At 42.1% G+C, this 27,129-nt stretch overlaps 1 protein-coding gene across 3 annotated transcripts; it reads right to left on the reverse strand.

Annotated features, from left to right (window-relative positions):
- Positions 1 to 2,013: 2,013 nt before the first annotated feature.
- On the reverse strand, positions 2,014 to 25,372 carry LOC308322409 (SLAIN motif-containing protein-like). 3 transcript variants are annotated; one of them, XM_080773662.1, is made up of 12 exons: positions 25,145 to 25,372; positions 21,931 to 22,147; positions 21,190 to 21,622; positions 14,785 to 14,918; positions 12,004 to 12,129; positions 9,370 to 9,510; positions 8,667 to 8,769; positions 8,100 to 8,238; positions 7,718 to 7,802; positions 6,968 to 7,111; positions 4,167 to 4,485; positions 2,014 to 3,571 (listed from the first exon to the last, which is right to left on the reverse strand). In XM_080773662.1, the coding sequence occupies exons 2-12, from the start codon at positions 22,136 to 22,138 to the stop codon at positions 3,517 to 3,519; spliced, it is 1,887 nt and encodes a 628-aa protein (XP_080629788.1). In that variant the 5' UTR covers positions 22,139 to 22,147; positions 25,145 to 25,372; the 3' UTR covers positions 2,014 to 3,516. The 3 variants fall into 3 exon arrangements, with proteins under 3 accessions (XP_080629788.1, XP_080629789.1, XP_080629790.1); XM_080773663.1 differs by having other exon boundaries at positions 25,141 to 25,372; XM_080773664.1 differs by lacking the exon at positions 6,968 to 7,111.
- Between the last annotated feature and the right edge of the window lie 1,757 nt (positions 25,373 to 27,129).

The following is a 27,129-nucleotide window of genomic DNA, read 5'->3' on the forward strand; positions in this document are numbered from 1 at the left end:
GGGATACTCAAATAGATTTACCTGTGGGCCACATTACAAAAATGGCAAGGGGCCAGGGGCCAGTAGATAAAATTACGACATTAATGATACTTGATAACTTCTCTCTTTCAATTGCTTTATTTTCGCAAAATGTATCAAAGTACAATGTGCATGCACACAATATGTAAATAAATAAATGTGTTACATTTTCTTGCATAAACACAAAGAGCTGTTTCCATAACTGCACAAATTATTGCACATAACATGAGTAGCTGTTATAATAACATAATAACATAACATGAGTAGCTCTTTGCCTGCCTGCCTGCCTGTCTGTCTGTCTGTCCATGAGTAGTTATTTGTCTGTCTGTCAATGAGTAGCTGTCTTACTGTCTGCCTGTCTATGAGTAGCTGTCTGCCTGCCTGTCTATGAGTAGCTGTCTGTCTGCCTGCCTGCCTGCCTGTCCAATTGTCCATGAGTAGCTGTCTGTCTGTCTGCCTGTCTGAGTAGCTGTCTGCCTGCCTGCCTAATTGTCCATGAGTAGCTGTCTGTCTGCCTGTCTATGAGTAGCTGTCTGCCTGCCTGCCTGCCTAATTGTCCATGAGTAGCTGTCTGTCTGCCTGTCTATGAGTAGCTGTCTGCCTTCCTGCCTGTCCAATTGTCCATGAGTAGCTGTCTGTCTGTCTATGAGTATAGCTGTCTGCCTGCCTGCCCAATTGTCTATGAGTAGCTGTCTGTCTGTCTATGAGTAGCTGTCTGCCTTCCTGCCTGTCCAATTGTCCATGAGTAGCTGTCTGTCTATGAGTAGCTGTCTGCCTTCCTGCCTGTCCAATTGTCCATGAGTAGCTGTCTGCCTGCCTGTCCAATTCTCCATGAGTAGCTGTCTGTCTGCCTGTCTATGAGTAGCTGTCTGACTGCCTGCCTGTCCAATTCTCCATGAGTAGCTGTCTGTCTGTCTGCCTGTCTATGAGTAGCTGTCTGCCTGCCTGCCAGCCAGCAAGTTGGTTAACAGAAAATAAATTGTTATGGCTGAGTAAAATAAAATACAATAAACACAATTTGCCTGAAAATAGATTACCCAGCTATGACCTTTTTCATGAAAAAAAATGAGTAGTGATATGGCTGACTGAGTAAAATAAAACAATCTACCTGAAAATAGATAGCTATAAGTGAAGAGCAATTTCCGCAATTTCCGCAATTACCATTTCCGCAATTTCCATTTCCGCAATTTCCGCAATTTCCATTTCCACCATTTCCGCATTTCCGCAATTTCCATTTCCACCATTTCTGCAATTACAATTTCCGCAATTTCCATTTCCATTTCCAACTATTAATGGCAGCTGGGTTTCATCATTCAAATAAAATAGAATTCTGTCCGTTTAGCTATAAAATTATGTCAGGGAATAGGGATACACAGTATATGTCTTTCATTTGCATTGCATCTCCCCCCCCCCAAGCTTTTATTTTCGTTCGAGTAATAGTACAACTCTAATAGTATTACTTATAATAATGTAATTAAAGATAACTTCATTCAGATTTATTTATTTTTATTTCATTTTCCAGATTTTTTTTCTTCTTTTTTTTTAGATTTTCATTGGTGGGCCAGTCATAATGGTCCCGCGGGCCTGAGGTTGAGTATCACTGGTGTAAAGTAACTGCATGAGTACTGTACAGTACAAATTTGAGGATTTCTTTTTTACTTGAGTGTTTCTAATTTTCAATATATTTACTTATACTCCTACATTTTGGATCCAAATATTGTACTTTTAGTTTACATTTGAAAACTTTGTAGATTTTCATTATTATTACAAAACATACATTAAGCACTTCAGCACGATACGTTTCGTCCATTTGAAAATAGAATCAGCTCACATCACGATGAGATGACTTTCTACTTCTGGTACTTTAAGTACATTTTGTATTTCGACCTTGCAGTATTGGTGCTTTTACTTAAATAAGAAATGTCAGTTAATTTCCCACCACTATAGACTGGACTAATATGGATGTGTTCAGAATAATAGGCATTTTACTCAAGGTTCTGGGTTGACTTTATTACTTTTGAAACATCTAAATTTCAGAGGCACTCTCCACATGAGGGTGCATAGCTGTCTATAAGGCACAAGGCCTTTTCGTGCATAAACATTTTGTTTATTATTACAGTGGTATCCAAAAGCAAAACACTTTAATTCATATCCAGATATGCAGTAAAAGTGCCTGGACAATGCTTACAGTACCTTTTTCGGTTAAGAGAACATCTCAAATAAGAAATAGTGCTGCATGTGGAATGCACCTTGGCACAATTAATTAAACACGGAAATGTTCTCTTTTCTTCAACAGCAGTTTTGTCATAGACTAAGGGCAGTGTGGTCCCGGAGATGTCGTTGTATTGCCATGTCGGCAAACGGCACAAAAACACAGAATATAACACAAATATAGAAGGAATATCCTAATCTGCAGAAAACGCCACTCAAGAAATGTTAAAACCCACCCACTAACCAGTGTGGGAGGTGTGAAATATTGGTTGTTGCATTTGGATCATAATGAGTAAGATGCTACAAAAGGCGGACGGGGGCAAAACCAAACATGCAACACTCATATTCTTGCTGTCGGGCAGAAACCTTGCGCCTCCATATATCAACTGTTTTTATTAGTTATATTTTAAAAATACATTAATGCCCTACTTTGTAGTGTCAGATTGTCTCGCAAAAGCAGAGAAAAATATAGCAGATCTATTTTCAAGACTTTGAAAGTGGTTAAGTGTCTAACTTTTTTGAGGGGCAGTAGCCCCTCCAATGTCATGTGGCAGCAGCCAAGTCTATGGTATTTTTGTTTAGAGCACTTATGACGTAAATCATTTGCAAGCCAAGTCTATGGACTTCAATGTTTGTTTAGGCACTAAATGACGTAAGACGCCATGTGGCCGATATAAATACAGTGAGCGCCCCTTACTTCACAGTGTGAAGTAAGTGTGATTTTTGTATAAATATTAAAAGGATTAATTAACAAGCTTGTGACTAATAACTCCATTGGAACAATGCTTCTTTTTTTACATTTCCTGAAAAGAAACGGCTGTGGACATACAAGGTTTCTGTCAGACAGTGACGACATCACCTTCAGTAAGGTTTCACAGAGAAAATAAAAAGACAAACTGTCCACCACATATCCTTCATTTCAATTACAATAGCCAGACAATGTCATTTACAGTCCTTATTGTCCCTAACAGTTTCTCACTGTTACTAGTGTAAAGTATCGACTGAATTTGACACAAACAAATCTTCTGGGAAGCTCCATATTGGTCCATACAGCAAATGGAGTCTGTATATCGTGTGCCTCTTCTCCATGTGCAAGTCTGTTGGATGAGAGGTTTTCATGCTCGGGGGAAAGACATTTCAAACAAGTTTGTGTGTAGAGGTGTTGTGCAGCTTGTAGTGCTCCATTCTGAATGGGTGGACAGAGAGGTATTCCAGTACACAGGGCTGCAGTGGTTGTTTGTCCTATTAGGTGAGGTCCAGGTTTCACTCCTTCATCAGTGTTTACACTCAGTAGCAGCCATCCTTCCACGCCTCGTCTGAGATTTTCGTCATCCCCAAAGACCTGTAAATCAAATAAGAAGCTTGACCTGAGATGACGATGACGGACCCCAACCTATACTACAACTGGGACCCCAACCTATACTACAAAAAGTGTTCATTTAACTCTTAAAGTGTTCAAATGGAACGTTGGTTTTGGTTCACTCGACGCCTCCGTTATGATCGCACCAGAAGAATAATTAGCACAATGCTGGTCGCAATTTCGAACCACGATCAGTGAGGAATATATCTGGTGGTATGTTGTTGCGACCGCAGGTCATCAAACCCTGTACACTCAAGACAATTCCTTCTATTTTTGAATATTTATATTTGTATGTGCCTTTTAATTCAATGTATCTTTGTTAACCCAATCATTCCCGGGATTCCTTCAAAATAGGAGCTCTGGGGTGCCGGAAAGACATGGCCGCTTTTACTCTGAACACCCCCCATGGAATGTGTTAATGGTACAAGACACCAGGGTTGTGGCTCTTTCAGAGCGGGAACTCTGGGGGGAGGGAGGGGTGAAATGCTCAATTTTTGTATGCTATTTTTGACTCATATGTGACTGAAATTAATAAAGAAACTTTGATGAACGAAAAGTATAAATTGTAAGTAGTCACCTCCTGGAGGGCTGTGCAATTCTGCTGCGGGCATTGGGTGACGATGCAACCTGCCCTCTGCCCACCACTGGCCTCCCTGTCCCAGCGGACTGATCGGAGGCCCTTCCGACCGGGTAGGCCCCTCCTCCTCCTCCGCCGGCAGGGCCCGGTGACTGGACCCTCCGGACACCTCCTCCCGCCGTCGTCCCCTGGATGACGGGCAGACCCCTGGACTGCTGTCGAGACGCTGCAATGGAGCCCACAGGCGTCATGGCTTTCACCGGAGCCCGGATGGAGAGAGGAGACTGGCCGTTGGCCCGTAGCCGACTGTTAGTCATACCTTTAGGAGCAAAAAAAAGAGCAAGAAGATACATTAATGCCCGAGATATACTTGTTATATTATTGTTATGAGTTGTTAGCCGGTGTCACGTACTGGAAATAGTGGATCTATGATCTCACAATGCTTGTAGATCTGCTATTTTTGTCACACAACTCAGTTTAAACCAGGCTTAACGGTGCTTATCAACACCCTGAGCGGCATAAACGGAGGTCTCTGTCCTATCAAATAGGTCGATTGCCTCGGGGGTGTTTTGGCTACATCTGGCTACTTCCAAAATGGAGTGGAGCAACCTTGAAATAGGTCTTGAAGAAACAAATCGTCCTGATTTAATGGTTACAAATACCCCCGGGCGTTCGGGGACAGGGTGTTAATTTCTAAGGAAAATATCACACAGTGGCAATTATAGAGGGTATGCGAGTGACATCATCAATACCCGGAAGGTATGCAGGAACGCCTACTGAGTGGCAAAAAAACGACTGTCATTGACAGCCCATACATCCAAACGGAAAAGTCATATCTGATTGTATTAACGTTAAACTCACTTTGCCACTCACTTTACCCTCTTTAAGTTGCCACGCTAAATTATTGTGTGATACAGTAAGGCTTTTCAGACCCAAAATACACATTGGTCCAGGGTAAACTGTTGCAGCCTTCTTTGTCCAAGGTTCACGGCAGGTGCGGCAGAAAAGACTTGCCCTCCACAAAGACTTTAAAGATATCCTTAAGACAATTGTATCATGCTCATAAAGTGCTCTGTGCTCAAAGTGAAAGGTGCAAAAAAGCAGCCAATAGGACGTTGCACTGACGAAGGTCCTATGACTGAAACGTTTACTGCCACTTTTCCTGAAAATACATATTAACATGAATCCAACATCATATTTGCAAAGATGAGCATTCAATTCACACAACACTCATTATGATAGCACTGTATGAAGGCATCAACACTGCAGCATCACTTGGAGACAACAGACTTCACACTGTATAAGAAAAAGCTGTGGAATACTTTAAATTTTCGCAGCGGTCAACAGACATGTTAGCCTAACTAACATGAGCTAGCTTTGAAAGCCCCTCATCAAGTTTCATAGGGGAAAAAAGTGTGATGCCCCACACACATTAGACACACAGTATGTGTAGTGGTGCACCTGCCTAACTGTCTCCCTGTAGGTGAGCCTCGGTACTTCTTGATTGCTCATTGGAGAGCACCTGGGCCCGGTGCCTCCAGTGAGCTATAACAGCAAGGTCCCTGCCATTCCCTACCAGAGATCCAGAGGAGGCAGACCTGCCGTCTGTGCCTCCATTCCCTGCATGCTTGCCTCCATGTTCCGCTGATATTATGTCCACCTTATTCTTTCCATCCACACACACACCACACCATGTTCCACACATCCACCACCACCACACCACTGATTACTGACTCCACACCTTATAGGATTTGTTGCCGGATTGTGTTCAGTTCAATTCAGTTTAAGTTAATGCCCAAGCCTATGTTTCAATAAACCTATATTGTTCAACTTTCGACGGTCTCCTGCTCCTCATCTTTGTCATGGCAAGAGCCAGCCATGACAAAAGCAACACAGTTTCACACAATTTTTGTAGGGGGTCCATGCTTCATTTCTCGCTCAGCTAAGGAGTCGTTTGGCCTGGAAAAACATTGAACACCCCCTGTTCTGGTCAAACATGTACAATCATTACATGTGGAAGGGAAGGGGGTACGTGTGGAGGACTTTCAAACTAGGAATTGTATGGCCTGGTCAGCCTGCAATAACATGCATAAGATGAAAGATCTGGTCATCCCAGCTTACTAAGAGGTTCAAAGTAAAAAATATTTAGGACAACCGTCGAGCCGATTCTACTCTATGGCTCCAGGCATGGACACTTTATACAAATTAGAGAAACGGCTGGATGGCACTTCTCACCCGCCTTCTAATGAGCGCAAAATCTCTCTTGGAAGAGCCACCCATCGACTTCTCTAATATACGGCAACCTTTCCTGTGTTTCTTCACTAGTCCGATCCAGAACAACACAGAGAGAGCTGATCATGAAGTTATATCTTCCCTTCTCTGGAATCCTGCCTCAAAGCAGACCAGAGGTAGAAAACTGTCGTTCCTTGATGTCATCACTAGGGAGTAGGGACACATGCATCAGTAGGCAGGAACTGGGGATGGCAATGAAGGACCGGGAAGTCTGGCGTTGCATTGTGAAATCCATGATCTCGGTTGAGAAATTATGATGACTTCAGGAGGGGGAGGGGGTTATGCATGGAGGGGAAGGGGTTATCTGTGGAGGAGGCGGCGGTGGAGGAAGAGGGGTTACGTGTGGAGGGGGAGTGGGTTACGTGTGGAAGAGGTGGGGTTACGTGTGGAAGAGGCGGGGTTATCTGTGGAAGAGGTGAGGTTACGTGTGGAAGAGGTGGGGTTACGTGTGGAAGAGGTGGGGTTACGTGTGGAAGAGGTGGGGTTACGTGTGGAAGAGGTGGGGTTACCTGTGGAGGGGGAGTGGGTCAAGCGGGACATGCGGTTGCCAGAGCTCTGAAGGTTAGCCTCCATGCTGCGGCTGTTTCGCACTGCTTCCAGGGATCGCAGGCTGGTGCGGGGGGCCAGGTTAGGCATGCTGTGCCGCAACTCCTCTGGAACACGCACACGCACGGACAGACAGACACACACACGTCACATTTGAGTACAGCATAATTGTACACGTGTCTGTTCTTATTATTCCAGTGATGTGTGGTGGTGTTGTTAGTGTTGTGTATTACTTGAATGTGATTGCAGACCGGAGCACATGACTCTAGTTTGAGAACAACACGCGTGTGTGTGTGTGTCTCCTAAGTGATGTTAATTTCCCACATCCGCATGGCTGCAATTATGCTCTCGTAACGTGAGAGCAAAATGGCCACGGTGTGAATAGAGTAGTGGTTCTCAAAGTGGGGTCTGGGAACCCCCAGGGGGTTCCAGAGGGTCCCCAGAGTCAAATCAATTAATTGAGTAGCTAAATCCGTTTAACCACTTTAAACTCTATTTTACACTTTGGCCATTTAAAAATAGCTGATTTATAAGCTCACAACTCATCTCATTGTGACACATTGTGATCTTTTCAGATCACAATGATTTTCAAAAACAATCCTGAAAGACCTACATAACAGGGCTTCACCAATATAATGGGGGTGGGGGGGGGGGGGGGGGGGGAATACAAATAAATACAAATCAATTTGGGGGTCCTGAAATTAGAAGCTTACCCTCGCTCTTGGCGAACTTGAGCAGCTCGGGGCTGGGTCCCTGCAGCGAGCGACGGGGCACTCTGGTGCGTGCCGGCGGATAGCCCTGTCACGATTATAACATTTACATTGACGATTAATTGTCACACAAATAATGCGATTAACGAGTTAGTTTTTTGCATTGGAAGATTCTTTAGGCTTCGTAGTCACAAATTGCAGAGGGCAAATATGAAAGATAAGATCACTGACACATTTAATAATGTTTAATAATTGTTTCTTCCAAAATAAATGTACAAAATAGCGGAAATAGTTGCTTGTAGATTTTTTTTCATTTCCTTTTTTTGAAAATGTATGGACATTTTTCAACATGGAAACGACTATGTAATAATGGTGCCAGGCCTACCTGGCCGTGGTTGGAGGTGGAGGGAGAGAGGCAGCGCGGCGAGCCCAGCGGGGACGGTGTGAAGCGATGGCGGCGCTGCGGCAGCGAGCAGCACTCGTCCTCTTCGTCCTCCAGGCTGAAGCTGTCAAACTCCTGGTCGCTGGAAGGCAGGGTTATAGAGCGTTAGAGGTTATAGACGTTTTCAACCCTTTTCATATCAAGGCCATTGACCTTTTGCATTCTCTAAATGTGTAGACATTAAGTATTGCAGATGTTTAACATAATTTAATTCGAGTGTAAAATTAAACCAAATGGACCGGGAAGACTAAAAGACTATGGTTTTTCAGAAGACTAAATAGGACTAAGACTAAATGGTGTGTTACTCAAAAGACTAAGACTAAATCAAAATATTCGGAAAAAATGTAACACTGATAATAAGTCTACGGTGGATTTTTATGAAACAAAAAAAGTAGAAAGACTTTTCTGTTTGGAAGTATGGGCTGAACACTAAAACACTAAATTAAAACTAAGCCTTTAAAAACATCAATACAAATCAAATAAAACCATAATATAAAAAACTATAATAACCTGTAGGTCCCGCCGCCTCCTCGCCGCAGGGACTGCAGCGAGGCACAGGAGCTGCGGCGTGACGCAGACGCAGAGTTGGACGTAGCGTAGTCCTGCCTCAGACCTGAGAGACAAACAAAGTTAAACACACAATACATGGGAGACCAATACTGTACCCATGCGGCTGCCGCGGTAGCCGCACTTTGCAACACTAGATTTTTTAATCTAGAGTTGCAACTCCAGTCACTGACAGCCCATACACCATGTATTAAACAACGTTAAACTCACCAACATTGCACCTGTACGAAAAGCTTGAATTATCCTTTCTATCTGCCAAGTGTTTAATAAAAATCCACAGTAGACATGTTATTATGATCTGCTTTCTGTCACTACATTCCGTTTCGAGTTTGGAAGCGCTCCATGGAAATCACTCACCACCCGTTCTGAAATGGCACATAATGCAGAAGGCAGCAGGACGTTGCGGTATTAAAAACAAGCGCTTTCAACACTTACATTGCATTGCATTTCTTCACAGAAAGCAATTCATAACATAATCGTCTACGGTGGATGTCGTTGTCGGTGAGTTTAGTGTAAACAGATAGGACTTTTCTGTTTGGATGTATGGGCTGTCAATGGCTGGTGTTGCAAATCTAGTGGCTCGACTCTGGAAAGTATCTATGGTTTCTGTGGCGAACGTGACATGCGAGGCACGGCGACTACTCACTCTCCTCTTGCAGGCGAGCCATGATCTGCACGTCGGTGAGGTCCGCAAGCTTGTATCCCATGGAGATGGAGTCATCCGACGTACTGAGCTCGCTGTCGATGGACGACTGTGAGCTCAGGGCAGAGTGCACGCCCATCAAACCTGAAACCCAAACATCCACCACTTTAGACAAACGGCATTTTGCTTCACTTCAAATGTAATCCGAAAAACTAAATCCCACCCCACCCCGACTTCTTTGGCGTATGAGACTTGTAAATGTGAGTAGGAATCAGCTACAACATGTATGTCTGTCTGACAGTGAGCTATGGCCTGCGTTTGAATAAATATGTTCTTTTTGCAGTCCAGCAGAAATGCAACATTTTTGGGTCCGGGGCCGATTCATTTTGGAAGATTCCTAGACCATTGATTAGCAAAACAATGCTAACTTTAAAATCAATAATGCATAATTTCTGGTACTGCTGTCGTCAAAGTCAAATAATGGCTGATGTTATTATGTCTGGCTCAAGACATTTTGTCTTCACTGCCAGCTGAGCCTATCAGCATTAATCTGGAATGTCCTTGTCTGGTGATAATGCACATGGCTGTATGCAAAGTCTGCCTTCCAGGCTTGTCCGTCTGTCTGTCTGTCTGTCTGTCTGTCTGCCTGCCAGGCCTGCCTGTCTGTCTGCAAGGCCTGTGTCTGTCTGTCTGAACACAACACACATCCATAGCACTGGGTGACAACATAACATCCAGAGGCATTTGGTTATGTAAAATTTTAAACAAGGTCACCCTCACAACTCCCAAGCCAAGCAACAAGTCCACAGGTTCATGCAAAGATTGGTTATTTAAAGAGTTTGCACAACAACACAAGTATCGTTGGTTTTGCACAGTGCATATTAGGGATGTGCACGGCTAGTCAACTAGTGTATACTATAAACACTTCTGTCCCTGATAATCGTATGCTAAATACTAGATAGATTATTTTGTTTGTAATTAACATCCCACGGTCATCGCAGCTCCATTTCCACTTGCTGAAGGCAACTTATTTCCCTGAGTTACTCTGAGCAGTGAGCAATCATCAGTAGTGTAAAGTAACTAAGTACTTAAGTTTTTTTACTTAAGTACTGTACCTAAGTACAATTTTGAAGATTTCCAAATTTCCAGTACTTTTACTTTCTACTCCACTACATTTTGAATTATTGACTTTTACTTGTAACAGAGTATTTCTACATTACATTACACACATTTAGTTAAGTAAAAAAATGTGAGTACTTTTTTACACCACTGGCAATCATCGCAGCATTGTACAGTGAAGGTTGCCCACACATACATTTAGAAAGACAAAAAACCGAATAAATACTTTCCGAGTAAATTTAAAAGGCTGGAATACAAGGCAATTTCACTTTTTCAAGTAGGATATTTCAGGTCTCCGGTCATGTGTCAGTTAACAAGACTCAACTAGAACCATTGTAGTACTTTCTGTCGTATTATAATAGTATGCATCTTGGGTGTTTTAGTTGATTTTTTATATTTGTTTGATCAGGGCTTGTGATGAATTGTCATATGCCCTACTTTTAGGCGGCATTTAAAATATGATTTAATTTCCAGATGGCTTTTGTATACCTACTTTACACCAACCGTGTACTAATATGTACAATATGTATAAGAACGTGGGTCGCAGTGCACATCCCTAGTGTCGATAACACAGGTGCAAAGTATTTTATAACCAATACTGCCACAAAGCCAAGCTCACCGATATCGTTATCATAGTTCAGTAATTCACCTCGCATGCAATCACACACACACACACACACACACACACACACACACACACACACACACACACACCACACACCTAGTATCCTGAATGCCATCTCCAACCTTCCCTTGTTACTCTGCAGATCCAATCAGAACAGTGATTCTCAAACTCGTTTTCATTTCCAGGACCACCACTATGATATGGGTTGATACCATCCTGGGCCCCGGAGGTTTAACACTGTTTTTATACACTTAAGTGTTAAACTTAACTATCAATAAACCCCATCAAGGCACCCCGGACCCAGAGGAGGGGACTGCCATGGGTCTTACTTTAACTCTGACAGTTTATTTAACTGTCAAGAGTTCATTATTAAACACAGAGGATCCCAGAGAGACCCAGATCTAAAAATGGTCTTCAAATGAGGGTCCATGGCATGAAAGGGAAGAGGTTGAGAAACCACTGCTTTATAGGACACATTAGTGCATGTAACTTCTTTTCAATGCAGTTGCAGTTACAGCACAGATGTTGTGCAGAGCAGAGGTTGAACAGCACAGTGTTAATTAGAGCTGCAACTGTCCATTATCTTTTCAGCCTTTTTATTAATCGAGAAGATTTATTTCATACTGTACATCAACGAGCTGATTAACTTCTTAAGTGTAATTTTATACTTTGTCACACAACGGTACTGTGAAAATAGCTAATCTACAAAGATCAGATATTTTCACCATTTCTGAAATGTTTTGCCTATAATAAGATACCCGAAATAGGGTTTCTTTCATTTGCAATAGATTTTAAGTTACAGATGATCAATTACTGTATTTTCTACAATTGATTAAATGGATGACGTTGGGTTTCATTGTTGCACCCGCAGTGTTAATCTCATCATGCCATACCTGAGTTGCCACAGGTTAGTAGGGTGGATTTGTTAGTTGATTTGTGGTACCCAGGAGAGGTCAGGCCTGAGCTGTGGTTGAGGGCATCCCCCGAGGGACTGCTGTACATGTTCCTCCACCGGGATGCTGCAGGGGACAGGACAGGACAATGTTCATTTAGTTGACTAATAGGTTTTGATATTTAGTCGACTAAGACTACTAGAACTAGACTAAACAATTTCAGATTACTAAATAGCACTAAAAACTAAATGGTGTTTTATTCAAAATACTAGGACTACATCAGAATTTGCTGTAAAAATCAGGACAGGACAAGACACACATTAAAATAAGCTCCTGAGTTATATTTTAAAGTAAAAAGAAAATAAAAAAACTTAATGACACAAGAAAAAATCAATGTAATTTAGTAATGCATCCCTCAACACCAAATATCTCTGCCAGAAATAGCCGATCAACATAAGCTCACAACGCGTTGTGTCGTGACGCGTTGTCACTGGGTAGAGCTTTTATTTTAGGCAAATGTTCCACGCAGTATAGGCATTTAATAGGGCTCAAATGATCAAACACTACAGTATATTCTTAATTTACCGGGGCCCCTCAGGGGTCTGTGCTTGGCCCTCTCTTTGTTCTCTCCCTCTACAGCAAATTTCTTCACTGCAGCGATGCGTCATCAACTCGTAAATCCTCTATTTTCTCCAAATGTTTGCGCCAGAACTAGGGCTCATGTGGTTAAGTATGTCATGATGACGCGTGTCGGATACATTGTACCTTGTGTTGAATCGGTGAGAAGTTGGGAACAAAACTTTGAGTGAATACCAGACGACTCGCCCCTTTACCAACTCACCCCCGCGAAAAGTGTTAATGTAGTTAACAGTTAATTTCCTTCCGTCTCTGAAATTATCTTGTATACATATTTATTTGATTGTATAGTAGTCATCTCTATAGTCATCTCATAATTACATGAGACAGAGACGGTGACTGATAAATTATGCACTTTACTTAATTTCGTTTTATTAAACACATCCATGTAGCCCATGTTTGTAATGGCATCATCATGCTATTATGCCTGTGGATATACAGAGTGAACTTAACAATGATAAATTAATATGATAATCAGATAATACCTTTCATATAATCACCAACATGAATTATGTTTGTTATTTACAGCTAGGTGGCAAAATGGAAAAAGGGCGACCGTACCCGTTACCCTTTGAGTTGGATGCACAGAACCATAAAAGAAACCCCACACACCTTTTAGGTAGGTCATTTCATAATGCCAGAACAGGTCCTATTTTTGACATAAAGTAGAGCTCTGTGATGAGGGCATAATGTTCCTTACGTACACCACTACACCTGTTGGAAAGCACCTTCATTGTTAGCTGTACATCGATGTGTGAATGCCACAGTGCTGGCAGGCATCACTGGTGGAAAGTAACATGAGTACATTTACACACTTTAAGTACTGTACTCAAGTGCAATCTTGCTGTATTCTTTACTTTACTCAAGTTAGTATGTCCATTTTTCGATACTTTATACTTCTACTCCACGACGTCTCACGAGGAGAATTTGGTACTTTTTACTCCAGTACAATTATTTGTAAACACATTCAGCCTATTGAACAGCCCATATGTTGTTATATACAAAGTAACTCAAGTTTTCAAAGAATTCTAGTCGAGCAAAAAAGAACAATAAAATGTGTCTCCGAGGTGCAGTGGAGTAGAAGTATGAAGTACGGTTTAATTACTTTCCGGCACTGGCGGACGTTGGTATTTAAACATGTGGGCTGAGCCAGGGCCATGGGGGAAGGTAATCCAACCCAGGCCTCATTCAGAGCTGGTGTGAATAGCTTTGTTGTTCCATTCTGTGGTTGGTGCAGGAAGCACTGGCTTCAAGCACCGTCCGTAACGAATGGGATCCAAGGTTATTCGAAATAATAATAATAAATCTAAAGGGAAATATATAAAAACATATCTTAGCACACACAAAAATCGGAAGCTGTGTTGTTTTTACAAGACAAACTAAAACAAAGTAAATAAAATCACAGAAAAAAAATCATATTTTTTTGTATTTTTGGGTGATTAAATGACTCTTCATGTTTTGTGAACTGTGAACTGTTCGGCTGCCGTGTTGAGTGGTCAGATGTGTGGGCCGCGGAACGCCTTTCAAGAATTACAAGTGGGCTCCCTGATCCAGAAAAGGTTGAGAACCACTGCGGGAAGCTATGTGAGACGTTGTTGTCAACATGATTCACAGGTCCTTGTTGTTGCGAGCAGTAAATAAGACTGCATTCACCGCAGAGAACCAGATGCTCCACAACTTGGTCAGGAAATTCTATGGTAGTAAAAAAGTCACAGAACTTGACAGAAGCCGTTCTCGCATGAATGCAAATTGAAACTCATTTGAACACCGTCTTTTGTAAGACATAACGTTCCGACATAGCGGTATAACAGTTAAACTAAATTGTGTACTGACTGGCGTTAGGCCTACATAGAGTGGACTGCATTCATGGTGGTGTAGTGATAAGATTGATTCTTATCTCTTGTTTTGTATATACAACTGTTTGGTTTTTTGTTTGGGGGGGGGGGTATTTTTATTTTTAGATACCGTAGTGTCATTGGCCTCATGTTGCGCTTTGTTCATAGTGCTCACAAGAAAGCATTTCCTTGCATTGTTTGCACTGCGTGTGTACCTACTGACTTTAAATAGCTTGGCCAGTGGTGGACAAAGCACCCCTGCCATTACTGTTTGGGCAGCCCTGGTGTAAATAACAGTGAAGACACATACATTCCAGACGTGTCATCAGCGTGCGACGTGCCACCTCCGTCTCGGGGCTGGGATGGTCCAGAACCTGCCGGCACCACTTCAAAGGAGACTCTGGACCCATGTCTGCTGCCTGCTTCTTAGGAGACACATAGAGCCTGCAATGAGGCGAAAAGAAAAGACAAGTTAAAGAAACACTTCAACCATTTCCCCCTTTTCTTCATGTAATTGCTCCCGCTGCATGGACTATGGATGGTTCAGAAACCTGCCTACCAATGACTTCATCGATGGGCTGAAAGAAGCTGAAAGACACTACAGTTTATCACTCTGGAAAGTCAACATGCTGAAATAAAGGCCGTTCTTGAATTAATACACAATAAAACAAAACTGTTAAATCGTGTTCTAAATGACCAAAACTGCCTAACGATAATGTCACTGGTAGTAGGTAGACAGGTTTCTGAGCTGTCCACAGCCTTCCTCTGAGACAGAGTGAGAAAACAGAATTATTTTATAGTTAATTAGTGAGGACCAGTTAATATGAACAGAGGTTGAAAGTGGATGAAGTTAAATACATGTGGCCTAACATTAATATTATACCCTAACCTATTTTTCTAAACATGTTTCAACCTGCCATCCTTATTTTAGGTCAACATAAAAATACAAAATCAACCTGAGTTTTCCAAAAATAGAATAGAAATCTAGCTGTGACACATTGTGAGCGTGTAGATATTCTTGCTATTTGTCATTACTCATCATACGACAAAGTATATAAAGTAGGGCGTTAAGTGGTTATGTGTCAAGCTAGTCTGTAGCGGAATGTTTGGATAAGAGCATTTAAATGCTTTTGTTGGCCTGGCGCCGTGCAAAAACAAAAGGTGCCGTGCGCTTTTTTGTTTTGGTTAAAACAAAAAAGGTTATTGTTACGGTTCAGGCTCTATATTCTGATAGTAATCATTGCTATAGAGTGTGTTTATCGGGTAACAGTACAGAGGTTTCCCCATCTCTCCAGAAAACTGAAAATACAGTTGAGATACCAATTTCATCCAATCAGGAGAGAAAAAAAAATAGTCTGTTTGCCAAAGAGCTGAAGAGACAGGAAGAGCCCTGTTACCGAACAAACACTATACAGTCTAGAAATGATTACTTACTATCAGAATATAGAACTATTTAACACTTATTTCAACAAAATAATATATAAATTACACCACATTTAATAATGACTGTATATAATGTGTAATGTGTACAGGAAGTATGTCTTAGCTAGTTATAACTTATAATGGTTCTGCAGCTAAATGAAAAAGTGGAGAAAAGGTGTACAATCATGAAAATAGACACAAGCTCACAAGGTGTCACATTGACAGTTTTTTAATGATCGTTCATCAATAGTAATCGAGGCAAAAGTTTTAAATCATCATGATTACTGATTTGAAGTCATATTGCCTGACCCTACTGTGACATGAGGTGAGTAAATACAGAACAACCTCCGGCCCAAACCAAGAGAACTGGTTTTTCCCTACCCTAAAGCCTATCCTGTCCAACAAACCAGGCTTTTTAACCAGGCTTCCCGGACCTAGAGAGGTTGTCCAGACTTGCTCAGCAGCAATAGCAGCGGGGTGCTTTGCCCTGTATCTTAATGTGCTCTGAATGGTCTGATCCATCACTGCACATTACACTGAGAACTCTTCAAAACATCAATCTACTGTAATAGGGATTGATGTGCTAAACGGCACAGTTTAGTGGAGCATTAAGACCACACAATGCCACAATAGCACTGGTGACTGGTGTGCAGTACTTAAGTAACTAATTGATTTAATCAATTATGAAAGATAATCGATAATTTAATAAATAATTGATCATTTCATAAAATGCAATGAAATAATCTGAGAACAGTACAAGCTTTGCAGTTGTAGATTTTTCCCTATAGACTTTCTGCCTATAACCGAACGCCTATGCCCAAAACATGGACAGAGCTTATATATTGATTATTTTATTAACACCCCTAATGCTGCTGGTGGAGCGTGTGTGAACCATTGGTCAATCACGTGGGAGTCAGTCAGTCGGCACGAATGCCTGCGCCCACTGGTTCTAAACGAATCTACGCTGGCTACTCATCATCCCACTGGACAAATACAAAGAGAGCCGTGATGTTCCACTGGGATGAGAAACAATGCAGAGAGTTATCCAGGTCACACAATGGCCTGCCGGAGAGCACAGCCTCTGAGAGACAGAGAGTCAAACCATGCCTAGACCTGTCACAATGAATACATACATACCATATAATCGCCTAATTGCAATTATTTGAGATAATCACAATTATTCTTTGCATAATAGTCATAATAGTTTCCATGTTCAAACATCTTTAAAAAACAGTGGAAATAGCAGACATACAAGCTCACAAAGCGTGGCGATGTGATGCGTTGTGAACAAGCAGATTGGCTATTTCAACTATTAATGTTTTTTTAAGTATAAAGTTATTAAATATGTCAAGTCATTTATTTGTATATTTAGGTTATTTGTCATATCTAGAGAAAGAGTAGAACTGGCACATCTACTGGATGGCAGGTGCAGGACCAAACAGTGGATAAGGCAATATAAAAAATAGAAGTCTGCACACTGTAACTTTACCCTGTGCAACTTCAAAGCCTAAAGGCCAAATAGAAATGGATTTTATTTATTATGTTAAGTGTTCAATGCCAAAAACACATTGAGTGCCACCTGGTGGATGAAAGTGGTGGTGCTTGGGTGCCACCGGATCAGAATCTGTTTTAGTATGATGCGGGTCCGGTTTTGGGTTCCATCTTGGATGCTAGATTATTAGCGTTAATGCTAGCGAGCTAAAATAGGCCAATCCTTGCCATGTTCCAATCGCGATCACCGGATAATCACAAATGACCTCAGAACATCGGCGGTTTGTTCAAAACCACGGACAGCACTGTAGTTTCCGAGAAAAGAGCGTGCAAAGGCAGCGGCTAATACAGAAGCTAATGGCTATGGAAAAACATAAACAGTGAGGGCGGGGCCCTAGCAACCGGAGCTGTTGAAAAAAATCACACCCGTGTGAACCGAGTGGTGCAACTCCCCTCTCCCCTCCTTCCTCCCTCTCTCTCTCTCTCATTAGCAGGCAACAGTCTGTCAGCACTGTCTCTCTTTCTCTCACATACGTGACACGGACATTGATGGTTGTAGGAGTGGTTGCACCACTCAAAAATGAAACACAGCAAGGCTTTCTTATAGCGGTATATCATGAGCGTAATTAATTGCCAAGTGAAATTTAATTTCAGCCCCAACCGTGGTCTGCCGGAGAAAACAGCCTCAGAGAGATTCAGACTAGAGTCAGAGCTACTTCTGAATGCTTTGGCGCTAACCACTTCAGCCCTATAGATTGGACTGCTACAGTTAATCGATCGAATCAATGATGCAAAAATGATCAATAATTGATTATAATAATTGATTAATAATATGTCCCTATTTGGGACATTTAACTACAGGCAAAACATTAAAATATACAGCCGTTATACAAGCCGTTATACTGCTATTTTCATCTTTCAGATCTGCTATGACACCATTGTGCGATAAAGCAAAAAAATGACCTATTAGTAGTTAATCGATTTGTTGATATATACTGTATGTACAGCATATACTTTTGTGCATATTTTCTAAAGTGCTTATATTTGGTTAATCCAAAAAGTAATTTATAGTTTTGCAGCACTAATTTAGAGAGTACGCAAGTAAAGCATAAGCATGCAATGCCAGTGTGGCACAGGAGATAAACCTGGGGTTTATAAGCATGCATAAGAAACAAACGTGGGTTTCTTCCCAAAAAAAAAGACATGCATGCTATGGAGTCGAAAAACACTCCTGCCAGGTCCCTGGTCTTAAGAGTGGCTGTGCTCCTGATCGGTGAGTCCACAGAGATCAATACTAGAGCCCACTAAAGTTCCCAGAGCTCAGGGTTAGTATCACCTCCTCAGCTGGGCCCAAATAATGTGAAACCGAGCCGTAGTATTACTAAAGAGAAACAACCCCCCACCCCCGGATCACATGCTGTGTTTAGCCATGCCACAGCATCCAGCCCAAAGCAGATCAGATTATGGACGTTGTGTGTGGATTACTGGATGTTGTTGCTACTGGCTCCTGGGATGATAACCTCACAAAGCAAAGCACATATGGTAGGGCTGTGCAAATTGCAACAGATTCAGATGATAACAACTGGTTTGTCTGCTAAGCCCAATGGCTGATCTGCTAAAGTTAAGTAGCTAACAGCAAAACAACATGGTCAAGATCAGCCATACCAGCACACAAACATGTACCTAACACACACACATTAAGAAAGATTTGTAATGCAAATATTACATGATTAAACTGTCGTTGATGAAATCCTGTTGAGTATAACCTGTCTGATTAGACTTTTGTCCCAAACCAAGACAATAAGGCAGACATACATGTACAAACAGTCAAACACTGAAACTCATAGTTTAAAGTCATCCATGAACTAGGCCCAATAGCTCTTGCCTTGGTCGAAACAATTAACATCCCAGATAAAAAAAAGTTTTAAAGGGAAATAAAGCAGGCTTTAACCTTTAACGACTAGTTGTTTAAATAAAGGACGGTAAACAGAGTGTCCTGTTGAAATTTGCCAAAGTGCTGTTAAGTGAAGTCACGCTGGCAGCCGATTAGCTGCTGTCACATGAAAGAGCCCAGCTCAGCTGTAAGCGAGCGCCAGCCCCCTCCCTCATAATGTCAACACTGCTATGTTGCCTACAGCTCACTGGCTATATCACGCTCAGTGCTGCCAGATTGTGTGAGAGAAATAAGCAACCAGGTCCTCCATGAAAACAAGCCCAAAAGAAGAAATAGACGATTTACAAGCTCACAACGTAGATAGGCTATTTTCAACAACAAAAAAGAAAAGTGACATGTGGAATATCTGCATATCATCCCATTATAAAAAACAATCTAGAGTTGCAAATTGCGGCTACACAAAACCCACTTCTTTACAGCTGTGGCTGTAAACCTGTGTTAAATAAAGCTGCTTCTGACTGAAACGTTTGGACCGCGGCTGGTCCCTGGTCCAGACATTGAGAACCAGTGCTTTAGCTTCCTCCCGGTCACTAGTCATGATCAAAGTGTGCCACTGTCATAAAGGTAGACCTTTGGAAGTACAAGAATAGCTCAGATTACACTCTCCCTGCCTCTGTTGCTGCCTGGGAGGAGGGGGAAAAACCCTCATCTAGTCTTTTTCAGATTGTCACTGTCGGAGGGAAACCTTAATGTAGGCCTGTCACGATCACAAAGTTAAGTTGAGGAGTCATTGTCACAGAAATAATTGTGAACGATTGAATTGTGTTTTTTTGCATTGAATATTGGAATGTTACAATTTGTACTTCTGCTTGCCTTTTTTTAATCATTAATCACTTTTTTTAATCATTTAAAAAAATATATAGAATAGCGGAAATAGTTGATCTACAAGCTTACAACACATTACAAAGTGCCGTGTTATAAGCTTGTGTTATAAGCTTGTATTTTTGAAAACATTTTTCAAAAAGTTTCAAAGTGTTACTTTTTAGGAAATGGAAAAGAAGAACCTGTGTTCCAAACAGATCCATTGTAGTTATTTAGTACAACTACAAGCTCTTGTTAATGCTTTTCATTACTTAAGATACAGCAAAAATAGCATATCTACAAGGTCACAACGTGGCGCTTGCAATGTGTTGTGAGTTTACATGACGCTCTTAGACTTGTATGACACAAGCAGTGCATCAATTTACATGAAATATAAGGTTCCTGCCCGACAGCAACGACATCATGACTCCCTCTGCCGCCAAGATACTTCCACCTCCGTCCCTTAAAGGGCAAACGTGGATGTAACTAGAAAAATGTCAGTGACTCATGTGGCTCAAAGGGCTGTTCTTCAGAAAGACATACAAAACAAACAAATACAATGATGGAACACTGCTTGTGACATCATTGCTGTGATGTACGTGGATATTGGATAACGAGTGTCACCTCTCTCCGCTGAAGACAATATATCACATGATTCACATCATATCGTCGCTGTCAGGCAAACCCCCCCCCCCCCTAAATTATTGCCCTACAAATAAGTAGCTTGTAGACAGGCTATTTTAGCTACACATTTTGTAAGTGAAAATAACAAGTGAAAGTGAGAGTGAGTTTTAAAATGTATACATATTGAAGCAAAGAAGAAAGTTAACAAGAGCTTGTGAGTTATGGCTAAATAATAACATTTATATATAGTATATATATGTAATGTACAGTATGTATATATTATATACATACTGTACATTACACCGTCTCTCTGCATTCTAGGTATGCGTTTACCTGGCTTATAGTCGCTCTTGATAAGAGCGTCTGCTAAATGTCTAAATTATCAATTGTTGGGAAGACACTGGAGACACCACTGACACCTACCAGCTGTCCTCGTCCTGCACCTCCGCACACTCGTCCTCCAAGTCCAGCACGTCCAATTCGTCCAGGGCCGTCTGATCCACCCCCGAGTCGCTGTCCGCCAGGGTCTCCGACTCGTAGCTGTCCTGACAGGGGCTGTCGTCCGCCGTGGGACTCCCCTGGCTCAGGGTCAGTCCGTTACCTTCGTCCTCCTCCTCCTCCTCCTCGTCCTCCAGCCTCCCGGCGGCCGTGGGGACAGGGGACATGTCCTCGCTGCTGCTGCTGTCCAGGGGAGGGGACAGCTGCTCCAGGTCTGTGTTGCTGCTGCTGCTGTGCTCCAGCCTGAGGCGAGAGTTGTTGGTGACGCCTCCTTCACAGGACAACCGCTCGTTGATGTTGGTGCCGCCGCCGGCTGTGATGTTGTTGCTGTTGTTGCCGGTTCTGCCGTGGAGTTGGGCTGTGAGTCACGAACAGGACATTTTAGTTGATTTATCGTCAATGTTGAAATTCGTGTTTTAATAGTGTTTTTGGCACTGAGAAAATTACATTTGAGCTTGCCTTTTAGGCTTTTCTAAACACAAACGGCAGGCAATATAGTTTATAATTTCAAACGCGAGCTCACTAGACACGAGGGACTATTTTCGCAAGTGTCCTTTTGGGGGAAAACTCATGAATGTTTTTGAATGGAAACAGTTCCAACAATGAATTAAAAAAAGTACACTATACAGTAGTGATTAGCTCAAGTAAATCTGCGATCAGACCTACCTCCGTGGAGCCGGTTCTTGCCTCCCCGGTTGCGGAGCGTCTGGTTCTGGACCTCCAGGCGTCGGACCAGCTCTTGCAGCTTGCGAACCTCTTCCAGCTCCACCCCTGCCTGCTCCTCCTCGTACCCGGGCTCAGAGCTCTGCAGGAGGCCGCTGGACCCTCCATGGTCCGCCTGCTGGACTATGCTGGTGCTGTCTGGGACCACCATGCTCCCAGTCTGCCCGCCAGGGATAGAGAGACAACAACACTGATGTAGGCATCTCACTAGTATTACATAATCGCCTAAAAGCAATTCCTTCAAAAATGCAAAAATAGCAGATCTACTAGCTTGTATGTAGATCAACTATTTCAACTATATTAATATTATAAATTATTAAATGTGTTAAATTTGTAATCATGACAGCCCTACAGTACACTGATGTCGTCTTAGGGCTAGGCAATTAGCCCAGGCCATAATATATCAAAGCCGATATGTAGGATCAATAACCAAACCGACCTATGAGCTAATAATCCAGAAGCACGCTTTATACATTTGTTCTTACAACAAATTGACACAAAATCAATTTGTCTAATTGACCTCTCTTAGCCATGAATTATATTTCGTTGTACAATACAAGGCAACAACGTTTTATGCACACCTGATAGGCTGCGTAGGCAGGGCTCAATGTATTCAGCAACAATATATTATTTAATTATTTTGTCGTCATTTTCGGTCATAAGCTTAGACTTTTTAGTTTTTACACATTGCACCACCTCTTTTAGAGCGGTTTTGAAGGAGGGTAAGGAGTCACATTTTTTATAGCTGTTAGGGCGTTCCACATTCTGGAGGCATAGCAGTAGAACGAATTTGCCCCCATTTTTGTGCCGAAACTGGGTTCAATGAGATCAGTGGGGCTCTGGTGTTGTGCCTGTGTGTCTCTTCTACGCTATTGAAGTAGTCTGACAGTTACATGGGTATCCCTGTTTTAATGCGCATTTTGAAGTGTGTCCTCTCTACCCTCAGCCATCCCACCCTCGCATAATGAGCAGGGGTTAGGCGAGTTCTGGGTGTAAGGCCTCATAGTAACCTGACCTGAAACTGTCTGTTTCAGGAGATCTGCAGTTTTGTTTTAAATGCCTTTGAGGTGCTAAAGTGGGGTCTGGGGGTTCCCGGCTCCAGGGGAGGGGTCCTTGAGGGGGTCCACAGAAAAATTAGGAACGATTTAACCACTTTATAATTCTATTTTATAATTTGAAAATAGCCGATTTACAATCTCACAAGGTTAGCGTGCAGTGTTGTGAGCAAGATTCAGTAGAATTTCTTTCTTTTCTGAAAATTTGGAATACTTTTGGAGGGAAAAAAGTTTTCAACACAAATATTCTCTTGTTGGAGGTCCCTTGTACAACATCTTTTCAGATGGGGGTCCTTGACATGAAACTGTTTGAAAAGCAGTGGCTTAACACACTGCTGGTATTATTATGCAATACTGAAAACATGGCAACAAAAGGCACACCGACCTAAACATTAACTAGGTTGTTAATATTATGAATTATAATCATAATTGTTTTGAACAGGGTCACATCACAGGTAGCCTTGGAGACCACAGGCATTTTCCTTTCAAAAGAAAAGGTCACAGGCAGTGGTGGTGGACAGACAAAGTACAACAGTACTTCAGCGAAGGCATAACAACAAATGGCCCCCTAGGCTACTAATGCTTGAATAGCGCATTGCTGGTTCGAGTTCCGTTCCTGACAAAAAAATCACTAGATTTGAAAGAGGTAAATGGCGGAGAAAACCATGCAAGCCACCAACCTGCATATAGGGAGCAATTAGGGTCCCGACTTGCTTAAGGACACTAGCCTCGGAAACCCATATGTTTTTATTTCCAGGGACACCAACTGTGGGGGAGCCTGGGAACTCACGGTTTCCCATCCAGTGACTCTACCGGCCACTCTACCCCTGACCCACTGCCGACCAAGGTGTGTGTGTATGTGTAGCCTACTTTATTTCACCCCTTCCAGGCAAGAAATGTAGTGCAGTCGAAAGTACAATCATATTTGAAACAGCAGTGGAGTGAAGTCATAAATAAGTGAAGTACAGACACCCAAAATGTTAATACTGTACAACAAGTACCGGTAAGTACATATAGGACACACTGTGACATAATGAATAAAACAGGGTGCAGTTACGTCATGACTGTCATGATAATCATCATGGCAGTCATGTTTCAGGGCTAGGTGTAAAGTAACTAAGTATACATGTACTATACTTACCGGTAAGTACAATTTTGAGCCATTTGTATTTACTTGAGTGTTTCCAATTTCCAATACTTTTACTACCGGTAGTTTACTAGCAGGCTAGTAGTATTACTTCTACTAATCCGGTCCATCTCAGATCCAAATATAATTCAAATTTATTTTAAAACTTTAGTTACTAGTTACTAGATTTTGATTATTATTACAAAACATACATTAACAAATTATTGAAAATAGCCGCTCTACAAGCTTGTAGATCTGCTATTTTCAAAAGATCTTTTTTATAAATGTCAAAACTTGTGGAAAGGGACATTCTGCATTATGAATAGGCTACTTTTGGTATCAATACTTTTGTACTTTTACTCAAGTATTTTTTTTATTCCAGACTTAACAGAGTAGTTCTACATTGCGGAATTGATACTTTTTTACTTAAGTAAAAAAGTACTTTTTCCACCGCTGCTTTGGGTCAGCGTTTGAATGCCCACCACCGCGCCATTGATAAGCTTAGCTATGGCTAACAGTAAGCAACGGTCATCATTATGCCTATTACTCGGTCATTATAGAAGTCCTACTGTAAGTGACACTGCTGCATCTACTACTAGTGTACTACATGACGCTTATAGCTGACAATGCACTGCAGCAAACACACAACCCCGGTGATATATTAACAAAAAAAGCGAATTTTGGACAAACTAAAAAGACATTATATAATCGCTTTCGCGATTGTTATGTGTTTGCAATCCCAGGTAACCCCCCTTCTTTTTGCTAGCGGCATGCTAATTCTTCGATGAATTGAGTATGCGAGAACACTCAGAACACCAATGGGAACAAGCCGAAATGCTTTCTTGGTGTCATCGTTTTAGCAGACCTTGTGTTGTAACTTGTACTGTACTTACTACTTCCCTGTGACTGTCCATGCAAACTGTTAATAAAGTGTTCAATTAATCAATCAATAACACTCAAAACAAAACGTACCTACCGGCGGCGGCGGTGCGTAAAGAGCCGTGTTGTCCTTATGCAAAAACAGGGGGTTTAAACTTCAAATCCTCGGTGCAAAAAGCGACTGCATGAATCAGTCCTCTGTGCGCTGCGTGGCGCGTTGATAAACGCCGTGTTTGTAGTGTGATTGTCTAGATAATACTAGTGTAATTAACGGTAGATTAATCCATGACCATGGCTGCTGTGCTTCACCACCATCACTGTGTGTGTTGCTTTGCTGGCTGCTAAAACCTATGGACGCTAGTTAGCCCTCGTGTTGCCAGATTGTGTGAGAGAATTAAGCAAACATAAAAACAAGCCCAAAAGAAGCCACAGGAACACTTTAATTATTAGCATCTGCTTTTTGAAAATATCAGATGAGGAATGTAGAATCTGCTATTTTCAAAATAAATCTTTAAGTAAATGCCATATTCATATTTTCAGATGGGGGCCCGGGTGTGCAGAGCCACAGACAAATACATATTTTGGGGGACTTTGACATGAAATGTGGTTTGAGAATCACTGGTTTAAACAACCCCCAAATAAGCCCAAAATATATTAGAAACAAGCCCAAGAAACAGCAGACCGCAACTATAAATATAATATGAGCAACTTTACAGAAATACCGCAAAACGTCGCTTATAATAAGCGGACATGGCAACACTGGTTCGCCCTCAATCACCACGGGAGACTCTGCAGTCCCATAGCCCGAAGGGATGGCCGCGCTCTGATTGGCCAGTTGGGATCCGCTTTCCCCCAAAACAGGTTGCGAAAACAGCAGATCTACAAGCCCACAACGCGTAACTGCCTCGATGCTTCGGGTAGGTCGGTTATTTATTTCTGATGCGCGCAGCTAGTATGAAATCAGGCGCAATAATTACCCTGGTAGCATTTTATTAATAGAATAGAATCTAAGTTGAATATACTCGCGTGCACTGCACACATCCGCCTGTGTGTGTGACAGCAGAGCAGACTGCTGGGCGCTCGCTGGCTCTTTGGCATGGCCCATGGGGGTCAGATCAACATGATGAATTCTGTGTCTGTAGGCTACAGGGTGTGATGGAGATCTAAGGGTGGCAGTGGGGGCTATGTCTTGAGTGTATAGGGTTTGATGAGGACCCAGGTAGGGCCGTGCCTGTTGAGAAACTTTTTGCCGACTGCAGGGCGCGACTGCACATACCTTTCGGGCAGGCTGCATGCAGGCACGTCTGGAGTTTAAATGGACAGGTCAAAAGGGAGACATCAAAGAGGAAGGATGGATGGGGAAAGGTCAACATATGGAATATCAGAACAGGTCAGCTACATTCATATATGGAGATCTAACTAAGGTCAGATGTAGAGTTGCTGGTCAATATTGATGCCCATATGGAGATCAGGGATCTCCATATGGGCTTTCCCATGGGCTTGATGACATCAGGGATCTCCATTCTCCATCCCCGATGATGTCAAGTGATGTCACATGATGTCACAATTCATGCCTTGGGTGACTATACCTAACTAACTAACGTTAACTGACTGACGGGAAATGGACGAAAGAACGGAACCGTTTCAACCCTGGTGGAGAAGGCTCCAGAGTGTACCTTCTTACGGGTCTATTTGGTTCGATACTGCACAGTTAAATTAGAGAGAGAGTCGAGACAGCTCAACATTTGACCTAGTATTTTCTACAGTCTATTTGACTATTTGACTCAAATTCAAAGGAAAAGAGGGCGCTGTTTTTCATAATTTTTTTGACGATGGGTTCTCAGATTGCAGTTGTAGGAGCCATTATGATGGTGCTATATTATTGGTTAGGTTGGCATATTATTTTTGAACACTTGGTGGCGGGCTTTAGATTTGACAGCACTGGGTGTGTATTTAGAGGGTCACTCAGGTGCACTAATCAGATCAAACGACCCAACGAAACGGAGGAAATGTCAAGAGAAGAGGCCAAATTCCTTGATATTATAAACCACTCAGCAAAAATTAAAGATGGACATTACTGCC

The sequence above is a fragment of the Protomyctophum bolini genome, assembly GCF_963924005.1.
Source record: "Protomyctophum bolini genome assembly, chromosome: 10".
Taxonomy (NCBI): Eukaryota; Metazoa; Chordata; class Actinopteri; order Myctophiformes; family Myctophidae; genus Protomyctophum; species Protomyctophum bolini.

Coding starts and splice junctions, on each gene's coding strand:
- LOC308322409 (XM_080773662.1), bottom strand. CDS start 22,138: ATGGTGGTCCCAGACAGCACCAGCATAGTCCAGCAGGCGGACCATGGA. Junction 14,919..21,189: donor GTGCAGGACGAGGACAGCTG/GTAGGTGTCAGT, acceptor GCCTCATTGCAG/GCTCTATGTGTCTCCTAAGA. Junction 7,112..7,717: donor CAAGTTCGCCAAGAGCGAGG/GTAAGCTTCTAA, acceptor TGCGTGTTCCAG/AGGAGTTGCGGCACAGCATG.